This window comes from Hemitrygon akajei, chromosome 31 (genome assembly GCF_048418815.1).
Source record: "Hemitrygon akajei chromosome 31, sHemAka1.3, whole genome shotgun sequence".
In the NCBI taxonomy this organism is placed as follows: Eukaryota; Metazoa; Chordata; class Chondrichthyes; order Myliobatiformes; family Dasyatidae; genus Hemitrygon; species Hemitrygon akajei.
In genome coordinates, this window is record NC_133154.1 from 26300188 (window position 1) to 26314936 (window position 14749).

Genomic DNA, 14749 nt, shown 5'->3' on the forward strand with positions numbered 1-14749 from the left:
AAATGGTTTAACTACATAACACCTCATAGGCCTAATTTTATCCTCACGAAGTAATGAATATGTTGTAATAAAAAGATCACTCCCTACTTGTACATAGTTTTCTCCTTTTGCTTGTTCTTTCTTTCCTCTCTTTTCCATAAGTGTATACCTCAGATAAATATTATGTGGAGATTTGTGGCATATATTATATATATGTACAATATCTGAAATACATCTTATGGAAATGTTTGATGATGAATTTCAATAAAAAATAAATTACAGAAAAAAACACAAACGAAGACTTTAAGCCGTCGGATATAAATAGCCACGAGTACTCTCACGAAAGGAAGATTATACTGTAACTACCCAATCTGCATAAACTAGTTTACTTCCCTGTTTGTTCTCCATAGTGAGTTGTGCTGCCAATACCTACTATTCCCTACCAAGGAGAAGGTACTTCTAGCTAGCAAAGTAGTTTAAAATACAGTTTATTTACAGTGATACACATTTAAATCCACACACCACTCTTAAAACACATTTAACACTCACAGAAAATTTCTATCTTAAACATTTCCCAATTATAAACCATTTCTATATCAAAAGCCATTTTCAAAACACAAGCATTTCTCAAACTTAAAAGATTAAGGATTTCCAAAACACAGGTACAATTCCTATAAACTAAAAAGACAAACCATGATGCAGACAAACAAGTTGTCCATCACAGAAACCGAAGCTGGAGGAATGGAATTTAGTTTTTCCATGTTTCTTGGTGTTCCTTACCCCATTCCTCATAAGCTGAACTGCTCACTACATTTATACACCTTTTCTCTCAGTCGAGTGACTTCAGAAGCCTGTATTTTTCTTTGGATATCCTTTTAACACAAATGATCTAAAAGCATTTTTGGATACATAGATATTTGCTGGCTACCATTAATGCAGTAAAGCTAACTTTTGAGTATGTAAAACTTTCCCAGCTCTAAGCACAACAGTTATTGATATGCTACTGATATTATTCATCTGGTTCTGCAAGCTACCTTGAACTAAGCAACTTCTGAGTCTACTTGTCTGTTTGAAACAACCCATTGTTTTATACTCTACTTCTGAGCAATAATAAAACAGGTGCAGTGACTCTTTATAGATGGAACTTCTTTAAAATACAGAACCTGTTTGCAAAGCTGTTCTATAAAGTGTTTTTTTTTACTTTAAGCTAGTACCCATTTTAATTTTAAGCACTGAAGACAGACTTCCATTTACAACCAAGAATTAAGCAAAGAATATAATTGAAAGTTTACTTGGAACTCTTTGTGACGTTTCTTGAACCAGTGGAACAACTTCACTCAGCTTTTTGTGCCCCGTCACTGAACTGTTCCCACAATGTATGGATTCACTTTCAAGTCTCTTCATTTAATGTTTTTGATATTTATTGCTTATTTATTATTATTATTTTAAAAAATTTTGTATTTTGCAGATTGTTGTCTTTTGCACAATGGTTACTTGTCCATCTGATGGGCGTGGTCTTTCATTGATTCTATTTTAATTCTTGGATTTGCTGAGTAAGTCTGCAAGGAAACAAATCTCAGAGTTGTATATGGTGACATACATGTACTTTGATAATAAGCTTACTTTGAACTTTAAAATGGCAGCTGCGATTTAGAAAGCAAGCTTAGCAAACATGAAATAGAAACAAATCTCTTATCACACAATCAAAAATAATACTGGGAACATTAGTTGTGAAGAGTCCTTGAAAGTGATTCTGGAGGTTGTAGAATCAGTTCATAATTGTGAATGAAGTTATCCATGTCAGTTCATGGGCCTGGTGGTTGTAGAGTATTAACTGTTTCTGAACCCGGTAGTGTGGGACCCAAGACTCCTGTGCCTTCTGCCCGATGGTAGTATCGAGAAGAGGGCATGGCCTGGATGATGATGCTTGCGGCTTTTGTTTGGCAATGTTCTATGTAAATGTATCCAAAGTGGGGATGGCTGGCAAAACTTCTGGTGGTCTAAAGCACGTCTAGGTGGATAAATCCTCAGGGGCTGACCAAGGGCACAATTGGACTTTGTGGAAAGCTAAGGAAGAAATTATGGAGGTCTTTGGAGAGATATTTGTTTCATCTTTAGCCACATATGAAGTCCTGGAAGACTGGAGAGAGACTATTGTCATTTAGGACAAAAACAGCAAAGACAAACCAGAGAACTACAGGTGAGTCTGACATCAGTGGTGTACAAGTTACTGGAAGGGAATTTGAGAGGCAGAATTTACAGCATGTTGATAGGCAAGGGCTGATTAGGAATAGTCAGCATGGCATTGTGGTGGAAGATTATATCTGACAAATCCAGACATCCTGGTGAACCGCTCTGGCATCTTTTCAAAAGCCTCCACATCCTTTCTGTAAAGGGGTGACTAGAATTGCACACAGCACTCCAAGTGCAGTATTTTGTAGAGGTAGCCAAGAGGATGTATAATAGTAGAACAGTTGTCTGTGGGTCTTTGACAATGATATGATATGCTAGAAGAGCTAAGTAACCGGATTCATAATTGGTTCAATGGTAGGAAGCATATGACAATGGTTCTAGTTTTTCAGAAACATAGAAAATAGGTGCAGGAGTAGACCATTTAGCCCTTCGAGCCTGCACCGCCATTCAGTATGATCATGGCTGATCATCCAACTCAGAACCCTGTACCTGCTTTCTCTCCATACCCCCTGATCCCTTTAGCCACAAGGGCCATATCTGACTTTCTATCTAACTTAATATCTAACTCAGCTGGAAACCTATGCAGTGGTGTGCCTCAGGTATCAGTGCTGGGACCTAGTTGTTCGTTATTTAAACAAGTTGAATGAGAACCTACAAGGCATGGTTAGTTGGTCTGCAATTGATATTAAAGTAGGTGTCTGGGATGAAGAAAGCGTTCAGTACGCTGGCCTTTATCAGTCAGAGCATTGAGTATAGAGGAAGAGTTTAGAGATTTATAATGCAAGTTTTTACACAAAGTAGTGAGTGTGTGGAATGCACTGCCGTGGGGGATGATGGACACAGATACAACAGCAATATCCAAGATGTATTTACACAGAAATGTGAAGGGCAGGGAATAGACAGATATGGACCATGTGCAGGCAGAAGAGATTAATTTTATGTAGCATCATGATGACATAGACATGGTGGGCCAAATGACCTGTTCCTGGGCTGTTCTTTTATTTTCTATGTTTTATAAATATGTAAAGGTGAAATTCATCTGAGGAATCATAATTTAATATTCATCACAATTATCTTCCTCCTGAATTCTTACACAAAACCTTTGACACCGAGGAGTAGTGGCTTTCCACTGTGCAATTGTCATTAAACAGTTTCTTATATTCTCTATGTTCTCTTTCAGTCTTTGCTTATGGTGCTACAGGGTCTGGGAAGACCCATACCATGCTGGGCAGTGAGGATCAGCCTGGAGTGATGTATCTCACAATGCTGGAACTCTATGAAAGAATTGAACAAATGAAAGATGAGAAAATTTGTGAAGTTGCCGTCTCATATTTGGAGGCAAGTTAAAAGCAGATGGTTTTGAAAAGTTCATTCTAAGTATAGTAGCATAGTTTTATTCAATCTTGTTTAACATTAGATTGCTTCCTCTTTTATCAAAATTCCAAGCAAATCTGCTAGTTTTGCTTCAAATGTTTGTATAACAATGGTACAGATTCATCAGGGAGATTTTCAGCTTGTAATACTTGGAGTTTCAGCCAGTGCAGCGTAAATATTCTGGACTTGGGACTTAGCTGGAGCAGAAAGTTGGACTTCCATGTCCAATCTGGAATCCTGAGCTCTACTTAGACTTGTGGGCCCTGGATTTTAAGAGGCAGATTTGCTCATGTCACCCTCTATACCTCATCTAAATACTATGAATTCAATGGTATAATAGATCTACCTAATATCAAAGAATGTATATGGTATGCAGCCTGAATTCTTACTCTTCACAGACATCCATGAAACAGAAGAAAAACCCCAAAGAATGAATGACAGAAAAACATAGCTCCCCCCATGCACAAGCAGCAGCAAATCATCAACTCTCCCCCTCCCCCAGCAGAAAGCATCAGCCCCCCCACCACCCACCATGCAGACTATAGCAAAGACTGACAAGGAACAGGGCTGCAATGCTGCTCTGAAAGGGGCGCATCTTCCAGGCCACACCTAGAGATGTAGGCTGCTCGGCGATCTCCGAGAGTAGGAACCCATTACTGTGAAGAACCACAGTTTGAGTGCAGCTTAGTTCATGGACTCCAACAGTGATTACATCACTGTTGTTGCATGGCAACATTCAAATTGAAGCGTTAACAATTCTGAGCACACAGAATGTAGCTGTTGGCTCTGATTGCAGCCTTTATCAAACACATGAACACAATAGAATGAATTAATTTTTTTCATTCAAATTTTTTCTAACAAGAAGGATATCTGGAAGTAATGGGCAGCAGTTTTTTTCCAGCAGTTCAGATGATGACTGAAGGTTTGTTCTTTGTTCTTGTGGACCCTTATTTAGATCACTACCTTATAAAGTATTCCAAGTCTGTACTCATATATCTCCTAAAGGAGAAAAATAGTCCTCATTCACATGACAAAATCTGCAGATGCTGAAAATCGAAAGCAACACATACCAAATACTGGAGGAACTCAGCAAGCCAGATATGGAAAAGAGTAACCAGTTAACGTTTCGGGCCAATGAATGCTCTTGGCCTGAAACATGAACTGTTTACTCTTTTCCATAAGTGCTTCCTAGCCTGCTGAGTTCCTCCAAAATAGCCCTCATACCTGCTTTATATAAATGGAGCACCACTGTGTAAGCATAATGTGCTGTAGAGTATACCTTGAGCAGCTGACCCCAAAACACTAGACAGTGCCAGGTATTCTGCTGCATGAAATGTGCATGATGTTCTTACCAACCTCGCAAAGAAAGCATAAAGCAAAAAGGAGCTACTAATGCTGCAAAATGCAATTGGTGTTAATGCTCTGGTTTTACAGCACTGTGGGGAGATAACAGTTAAAGAGTTAACTCCTTCTGTTAGAAAAATGTGGAATTGAAACGGTTCAGATTGAGAGGGGAGAAGTGAAGAGAACCAAAAGGAATAGGGTAGACACAAGGTGAATGATGATGGTGCCTTCTAAGAAAGGTTGATGAAGGCTTGTAAATCACAAAGGATCTGTCTGGAGGAGATGCTGGCTAATGTCAGAGTGGTTAGAATGGAAGTAAGGCATCAGACTGAAGAATGAGGCAACCAAAAGCTCCTCGTTCCTCCTATGGATTGAACGGAGGTTTCCTGCAAAGGTGTCATCCAATCTTAAATACAAGAGATTCTGCAGATGTTGGAAATTCAGAACAACACACACAAAAAGCTGCAGCGATTTAGCAGATCAGGCTGCATCTTTGGAAGAGAATAGTCAATGTTTCGGGCCAAGACACTTCATTGGAACTGCGAAGGAAGGGGGAAGAAGCCAGAATAGGAAGGTGGGGAAGGGAAGGAGCAATGTTCCCTCTAACTTGTAATGAACAGCGTGTGTGGAAATCTGGTGTTGTGCAATTTTTTGCACGGTGATTGATAACAACATGTGTGCACTGAATTTTTAAGTGAAAGTAAACCTGCAGCTTATTCTAAGGATAATAAGCCATGCCTTTTGCTTCTTTGAAATTCAACATAGTGAATCAATAATTTCTTAAATAAAAACAGTATAAATAAGCCAGTTCTAAAAGCTGTGGACAAATCATAACAAACTCCACTTTGTCAACACTGCCCGTAACAGAAACTGGAAAAGGAGATGTGATTGTGTGCGATCATGAAATATACTTAACATGCCAATGAGGTAGAGGGTGACAATCTTCTGTGCGCAGTTTAAATTCTTTTGTGCTTGTGCACCTTAGAGGGAACATTGGGAAGGAATACAAGCCAGGATGTGATAGATGAAGCCAGGTGGATATGAAGCAAGGAGGTGGGAGGCAATAGGGAGATAATGCAAAAGGCTGGAGAAAGAGGAATCTAATAGAAGAGTAGAGTGGACCATAGGAGAAAGGGAAGGAAGAGGAGCACCATGGGGAGGTAATAGACAGATGTGGGGAAAAGAAAAGGTAACAGGGGCACCAAAGAGGGGAATTGAAGATTAGGGGAGGGGGAAAAATTACCAAAGGTTGGAGCAATCAATGTTCATGTCATCGGGTTGGAGGCTATCCAGACAGTATATCAGCTGTTGCTCCTCCAACCTGAGAGTGGCCTCATTGTGGCAGTTAAGAAGGCCATGGACCGACTTATTCGAATGGGAATGGCAATTAGAATTAAAGTAGTTGGCCATTGGGAAATCCTGCTTTTGTGGATGGAGCAAAGGTCTGCAGTGACTTTTGTGAGGAAAGGAAACAGTGCTCACATCTTCTCATAATCGGCACATAGTGGATTTATATATCCACCACATCCTTGTACCAATTCTATCTCAGACTTCTAAAGTGACTTCATCCATGTTGAATGGAATACATTGATCTTTAATTGTAATTGACACTGCTCATCATACTTAACTATACTTATATTTTCCTCTCTTTGAACTTTTGTTCCACAGGTACTGCATCCTTACTTCCTGCCCTCCAACTCCAACGTGATTTTACCATTGGTCACATCTTCCCTTCTCCCTAGCTTTGTGTTCCATGGAGATCATTCTCTTAATAATTCCCTAGTCCTCTAATTCCCTTCCCACCTTTCCTCCATGTCCTGTCTGCCTCCTGACCTCATCTAGTTCAACGTACCACTTCTGTCCCATCCCCTCTTTTTCCTTCTCCATCCCCTTCTTTCTCAGTCCTGGGGGGGGGGGGGGGGGGGGGGAGACACAAAATGTCTGCAAATGAATTTTGTTCACTGAGTTCTTCCAGTATTCTGTTTTTGCTCCAGATTCTAGCATCTGCAGTCCCATTTGTTTTCATGCTCGTGTGCATTCTTGGCAAAGTACTTATTGACAAGTTTCTAATGCAGTAATCAGAACAGCAAATAAGGTTTATTTCTTAACTAACAATACACACATAATGCTGGAACACAGCAGGCCAGGTAGCATCTCAGCCCGAAACGTCAACAGTGCTTCTATAGATGCTGCCTGGCCTGCTGTGTTCCACCAGCATTTTGTGTGTGTTGTTTGAATTTCCAATATCTGCAGATTTCCTCGTGTTTATTTCATAACTGTTTATTTTAATTATTCCACAGAGCAATTACTGCTCTCATGCATTTGTGTGTATTAATCTTCCCACGAACACCTGGGATGTAGTTTAGCAGCAACTCAAAGCCTTAGCCTGTCAGTTGCCTTTTACCTTAGTGGTTTGAATCCATCGCACATACTGCTATAGAGGGATACATCACAGAAACAGGCTCTTCAGCCAAATCCATTAATGTCAACCAAGTTGTCTACTGAAGTTGCTTACCTGCTATTGACCTACCATTTGCCCGAATTTTGACCATATCTATCCAAAGCTTTCCTATCTGAGTATCTGTGCAGATGTATTTGAATCATAATTGTTCCCTACTCTACCATTTTATTTTGCTAGCATCTTGTTAAATACACCAGCCTCTGTGTGAAACACGCAGGTTCACTTCAAATATTTCTCTTTCTTACCTTAAACCTATTCAATATAGAAGATTCCCCAACTCTTGGAATAACAGGGTAGAGGAGTTTTCTCTGGTGATAGGTTTATATAATGAAATAATAACAGTTATTTGTTATTTTAATAACAATTCTGATTTTTATATAACAATTGATATTTTTGGTAGTAACAATTATCACAAATAAATCTGGTTATTTTTAAACTGTTTGAAAGTTTTGAGAGCATGGATTTTAGTGCTACTTTTACTTTTCCTCCATTTTAGCTCTTAAACCTTGGTATAAATGATTTTTTTCCCCATATTATCAGGTATACAATGAACAGATTCATGACCTGCTTGAACCTAAAGGCTCGCTGGCTGTGAGAGAGGACCCTCAGAAAGGAACAGTTGTTCAGAGACTAAGCTTCCATCAGGTGGGAGTCACAATCCCAGTGGTGTTTATTCATGCTCTATTGCTGATAGTCTTTGCTATGCCATTGGATAGCATCGGTGTACTGTAATTATTACCAAGCCATGTTATACGTCCATTAATGGCTAAGGGAAAATGAAATTCATTATGTAATCTTTAAATTATAATTTGTTATTTGCAGACAGTGCTGGATCATCTTCAAGCAATGCTTTCCAAAATTTACAGAACAATATAAATTTAGCATTCTTTTTTTGTATTCTTCCAAAGTATGAGCTCTCACTTATAATGGTTATAATGTTAGATAGAACTGGCTCTTAATATGGAAGGACAGAGAAAACTACCTGCCCCTCCATCTAACTTCGTATTGTCTGCAAACTTGGCAACCAAGCCATCAATTCTGTCATCCAAGTCATTGACATATAATGTGAGAAGGGACTGTCCCAACACAGACCCCTGTGGATCACCACTAGTCACTGGCAGCCAACCGGAAAAGACTCCCTTCATTCCACTCATTGCCTCCTGCCAATCAGCCAATACTTTATCCAGGCTTGTATCTTTCCTGTAATACCAATGGCTGTTTACTTGTTAAACAACCTCAGGTGTAAGACCTTGTCAAAGGCCTTGTGAAAATCCAAGTACACCACATCCAATAATTCTCCTTTGTCTATCTTGCTTGTTAATTATTTTGGGCCCCTTATCTATTTTGTGCTGACATTGGAGAGGGTTCAAAGGAGGTTCAGAAAAATGATTCTGGGAGTGAAAAGTTTATCATGTGAGGAGCATTTGATGACTCTGGCTCTGGGCCTGTACACACTGGAATTTAGAAGAATAGTGGGGGGGGTTTCTCATTGAAACCTGTTGAATGTTGAAAGGCCTAGATAGAGTGGGATGTGGAGACAATGTTTCCTATAGTGGGGGAATCTAGGAACAGAGGGCACAGCGTCAGAATAGCGAGTCATCCATTTGGAATGGAGATGAAGAGGAATTTATTTAGCCAGTGGGTGGTGAATATGTGGAATTTGTTGCCACAGGCAGCTGTGGAAGTCAGGTCATTGGTGGAGGTGGATAGATTCTTGATTTGCCAGGGCATGAAACAATATGGGGAGAAAGCAGGAAAATGGGGTTGAGGGGGAAATGGATCAGCCAAGATCAATGGCGGAACAGACTCAATGGGCCAAATGGCCTAATTCTGCTCTGATGTCTTAAGGTCTTATTTTAACAGTGTTCTTTTTCCAAATTGTGAATATTCCATTGCATTTTCCGAATGTTCAGGGATCTTCCACTTTCAGTGTTCTGAGACTGCTGCTAGTTGTGACTTTTCAGTGATTGAAATATGTAAAACAATGTGCCTTTTCTTACACTTCGGCTATAAGTATTTGCTTTTTCTTGTCTTTTGCCAGTTGAACAGATAGGTTTTGGCACTGTTCTAATTACATTGAAACAGCCATTTATTGAGTAGAACATGGCCCTTAAGGATATAGATGTTCAGCAACTTTGTAAATTAAGGGTCATAAGATATTCAATAAAATGAAACTCAAGTCACTTATGATGCTTAAAGTAAATTATAAAAGTCACAAATATGACCATATTTGGTTAATGATTTTTTTTTATTAAAAAGGAAATTCACTTGTAGCCATTGGTCACTGTGTGAGGACAGGCACAACATCCAAACCTACTTGTGGCTCGTAAGGAAGCCTTTAAGCAACTACTAAACTGTTGCTTTATTTATAATAGATCAGAGAAATTGGTGTTTTTAAGTTTATTAAGAGAGTTTATCTGGACTTTTATAAAATACCACGTCAACCTGATGAAATAGTTGATCAGTTAATATTGTAGATAAGATGCTATAATTGTTGATATCATTGACTTGATGGAATGGGTGAAAGGCAAATACTAGTAGTACTTACTAATTCTCTAACATGCAAAGATAGCTTTTGGAACATTAGCCTTCATAAATCAGACTAGTGAATACGGGAGTTGAGATGTTATGTTGAAACAAGATGATGAAATAAGATGTTGGTGAGGCCAATTTTGGAGTATTGTGTATAGTTCTGGTCTCCGACCTACAGGATAGATATCAGTAAAATTGAAAGAGTACAGAGAAAATTTACAAGGATGTTGCTGGGTCTGGAGGACCTGAGTTATAGGGAAAGCTTGAATAGGTTAGGACTTTATCCCCGAGGCATAGGAGAATGAGGAGAGTCTTGATAGAGGGATACAGATATATAAAATAAATAAAATTATGAGGGGTATAGATAAGGTAAATGCAAGCAAGCTTTTTCCACTGGAGTTTGTGAGACTAGAACTGGAGGTTATAAGTTAAGGGTGATAATTGAAATATTTAAGGGGAAACTGAGGGGGAGATCTTCTTCACTCAGAGAGTGGTGTGAGTGCTGAATGAGCCATCAGTGGATGTGGTGGATATGGGTTTGATTGCATCATTTAAGAAAAGTTTGGATGGGAGGGGTATGGAAGGCTATGGTCCAGGATGGGACTAGGCAGAATGCCATTTTGCAATGGATTATTAGATGGGCTAAAGAGCCTGTTTCTGTGCTGTGGTGATCTATGACTCTATGTATTAGAGTGTCTTGCTGTTTCTTATTTCAAACTAATATCTGTCACAAAGTTACATAAATTCTTTTGGGAAAGGATTTATCCATTGTTAGGATGATAGGAGCTCATAGAAGCCTTGGTTCCAAACAATTTAAAACCCTGGGAGCTGTTGAGAGATAGGATGCTGTGTGTTGTAAGATGATGTGGTGTCACAATGGCCATTGAGGAGATAAAGGAGCATGGGATTTACCACCTGGTGATCTACAGAAAGAGAAGTTACTACTAGAGGGGATGGAATTAAAACTGAACAGCATAGAAAGTCTGACTGAACAAGATATGGATGAGAAATTAAGAGATAAATTTATCATCAGCATTGTCATAGATGTTTTATTTACTTGATCAGGACAATTTTGAAGCAACAGCAGAAACAGAAAGAGACAGTGATTTAAACATGGAATCAAAGGAACAATAGTAGGGAGTTGAGAGTTGAGAGTACTCTGAACAGAGACCAGTATTGGGGCGATGTGATAATTTGGATTGAAAGGCTGAAAATAAACTTTTTTGAGCCGGGTTGAAGGCAGTGGATTTGAACAACAGATGCGAGTACCTTAGAAAAGGGAACTATTTATAATGTCATCCACTAAAAGGGCCAAGAATGGGTGTTGTGAGCAAGATGAGCTCAAGGTTTCCATGACAGCAGATGGAAGATGAGCAGAAGGCTACAGGTGAAGCCTGTTGAAGGGTCATGGCTTGAAATGTCGGTTGTTTATTCCTCTTCATAGATGCTAACTGACCTGATGAGTTCCTAAGCATTTTGCATGTGTTACACTTAACAAAAACAGGGACTTAATTATTCATTCATTTGTTTTTGATTCACCCTGGATATATTTCTCAGTTTTTACCTTTTTTGGCAAAATGGGCCATTTTCAGGTATTGAGAAGATTAAAGCTTTGAATCAGCTTTCAGTCTATGGTTAATTGACAATAAAAATAACTGCACATTCATATACAGGCCTGCCCAGTGCATCCATATCCCATGTAAGAATATATTAAATAAAATATTGTTCAATCTTGATCAACATCTCACCAAACAACACTAAAGTTCTGGTCTTTTCATTGGTAAGTCAGAATGTGTGCCTTTTTGTGAATGTGAAGGAAACTTAATTTTCTGAGTTTAAGAAATTGACTTTGTGTTGTTTTTTTCTCTGTCCTTCAGCCCAAGACTGCCAAAGAGCTTTTGGAGATGTTGGCAAATGGAAACCAGAACAGAACCCAGCATCCCACGGACGTTAATGCCACATCCTCGCGATCCCATGCTGTCTTTCAGGTCAAAACTGCTGAGGCCTAACTCATGGGGCTGAAATAATTTAATTTTATTAATGTTTGAAAGTTGCATGCCATCCCTAGCACATAGTTTGTAGGAGTATACATGTACAACAGGAATTGGGAACACGTTTGTTTCATGATTGTTACTGAATCCAGCATTTGCACCTCACAATTCGCATCACCAAACCATGTGAATTCAAATAGTCTCAGGTTTACTGCACAGCAGAGTTATTCTAAGCTTGCACGTTACACGGGGCATCCAGAGGTATTGCTGCCAAGTGTCCCCTCAAGGTAAATGTCAGTATTTACCAAGTTTCAGCGAAGACGGTTAATTTTATTCTGCCTATTGAACTAAAGCTCAAATGGGGAAGCAAAAACTTTGAGAATAGTGCATGTGAAAGTATTTGAAACCAAGAAAATTATATTATTATCAAGATGTAGTGTTGACTTAAAATCAAGTGTAAACTGCCGTCTGTAAGAAGTTTGTTCATTTTCCCCGTGTGGGTTATATCTGGGTGCTCCAGTTTCCTTCCACATTCCAAAAGCAGTTCTTAGAATGTACTGCATTCGTAATGACAGTCTAGGAAGCGAGGGCTATGATTGCAACATTTAATCAAGCACCTTTTCACATGTATGTATTTCGTTGTTACAAAATAGGTGTATGTAAAACAGCAAGATCGTATTGCTAGCATCAGCAAGAATTTGCGGGTGGCCAAGATGTGCCTCATTGACCTGGCTGGGTCAGAGCGAGTTACCGCAACTAAGGCTCAAGGAGCACGGTTCAGGGAGGGAGCAAACATAAACCGTTCTCTGCTTGCATTAGGAAATGTCATCAATGCACTGGCAGATAGCAAGGTAAGACAGTTTATACCCTTTGAGAAGAAAAAAGCACTATCTAATTTTGTTTTGAAACAAAACCTGCTTCAAATTAAGCTGTATCACAGCTGCTACTTCTCTGCAATCACTGTGGCTTCTTTTGTTTTAGCCGAGTAATTACAGGCAAGCTAGATATTCCTTTCATTGAAATCTGTGTTTCTTTAAGAGTTCTGCTGAAAATTTTAAACTGATTGAAGGAAAGTATAGGGGGAGAGGTGGTATGGTGATATCAGAGAGGTATTTTTAAAAAAGAAAGTGGTGGGTACATGGAGTATGTTGCTGGGGTGGTGGTAGAGGCACTAGGGGCATCTAAGAGACTCTTAGATAGGCATATGGATGAAAGAAAAGTGGAGGGCTGCATGGAAGGGAAGGATTAGATTGATCATAGAGTAGGTTAAAAGGTCGGCACAACACCTTGGGCTGAAAGGCCTGTACTGTGTTCTAAAATCACTCATAGTTTTATTAATTTGTGTAGTTCCATGAATGCAGATACCAAAATCAAATAAAAACTAGCCCAATGTTATTACACTGGTGTTCGTGTGACTTTCTATGTATTTAGCAGAGGCTGTTGTACTCCCACAGGGCTGCCTTTATGTTGTGTCTCCCAGAACACAGTTCTGAAATCCTTCTGGAAGTCTCTAGTCAGCCAAACCAAATAAGAATTAAAAAAAAAGAATCTTGGGCTGGGTAGTAATTGAACTGATGCAACTTGTGTAAGCTTTTAAGTATAAAAATCATTAAAGTGATTCATTAGATTTACTGTGAGGACAAGCCTCTCATCCCATAAGGAGAGTCTGAAAGGAATGTTTCCTCTTTTATAATATATTATATTCCTTTTGCAGAGAAGTTTGAATTGAAAGTTCTATGGAAGTTTCTAACTGCTGCTGTTTTCTTTTATTTCTGCTAAGGGTAAAAAATCTCACATCCCTTACCGAGATAGCAAGCTAACCCGTCTCCTTAAGGACTCGTTGGGGGGAAACTGCCACACGGTGATGATTGCCACTGTGAGCCCTTCATCCAGTAGCTATGAAGATACATATAATACCTTAAAGTACGCGAATCGTGCTAAGGATATCAAATCTTCCGTAAGTTTATCTCCTAATGCTAAAAATGTCACAAACACAATTATTATTGTTTTACTATTTTCGACCAGTCTTATAGTGCTCATAAAAAGTAACATCAATGATTTTTCAAACAGTTTTCATCTGCAGATATGGCATACTTGCTTTTAGTAATCCAGGAACTAAGTTCAGGAGATGGAAAGCTTTGCAAAACTCTATTTAGACTGCATCTGGAGTAGCGGATTCAGTTCTGGTTGCCCCATTATAGGAAGGATGTCAAGGCTTTGAAGAAGGTATAGGAGAGATTCATGCATTAGAAGGCATGTTTTATATGGAGATGTTGGACAAACTTGGGATGTTTCCTCCAGAGAATCAGAGGCTGAGGGAAAGATTGAGAGGCATAGCCAGAACAGCCAGCTAGTATTTTCTTCCCAAGGTGCAAAGGTCTAATATCAGAGGCATGCATTTAAGGTGACAGAGGTTAAATTCAAAGGAGATATGCAGGGCATGCTTTTTACACAGAGTGTTAGGTGCCTGGAATGTGTTACCTGGTTGGTGGTGGAGTCAAATATGACAGAAACATTCGGGAAGCTCTAATATAGGCACGTAAATGTGCAAGGAATTGAGGGATGTGGACATTGTGTTGGCAGAAGGGATTAAATGGGCATGTGATTGCTAATTTAGGGCCTGTTCCTGTATGGTACTGTTCTAAGTGTTATGTCGATGATACCAAAGTTGTTGGAGTTGTGGATAATGAGGAAGGTTGTCAAAGGATTCAGCAGGTCAGTTGGAGAGATGTCAGAGAAATGACAGATGAAATTTAATGTGGACAGACGTGAGGTGTTGCACTTTGAGAGGTCAAATGCAAGAGGCAGTGTAGAGTGGATGACAGAGGCCCATGGGAGTAATGATATATAGAAGGATTTAGCTCCTTAAAAGTGG

The 14749-nt window shown here is 39.3% G+C and overlaps 1 protein-coding gene across 2 annotated transcripts in view; it reads left to right on the top strand.

Moving 5' to 3' along the window:
• Positions 1–14749, top strand: part of LOC140719431 (kinesin-like protein KIF18B) — a 123743-nt gene that overhangs the window by 38122 nt on the left and 70872 nt on the right. For both annotated transcript variants that reach the window (XM_073034098.1, XM_073034099.1), the window contains 5 exons: positions 3353–3510; positions 7892–7996; positions 11761–11871; positions 12528–12725; positions 13655–13831. In XM_073034098.1, coding sequence (XP_072890199.1) covers positions 3353–3510; positions 7892–7996; positions 11761–11871; positions 12528–12725; positions 13655–13831 — 749 coding nt within the window. The remainder of the gene's footprint in view (positions 1–3352; positions 3511–7891; positions 7997–11760; positions 11872–12527; positions 12726–13654; positions 13832–14749) is intronic.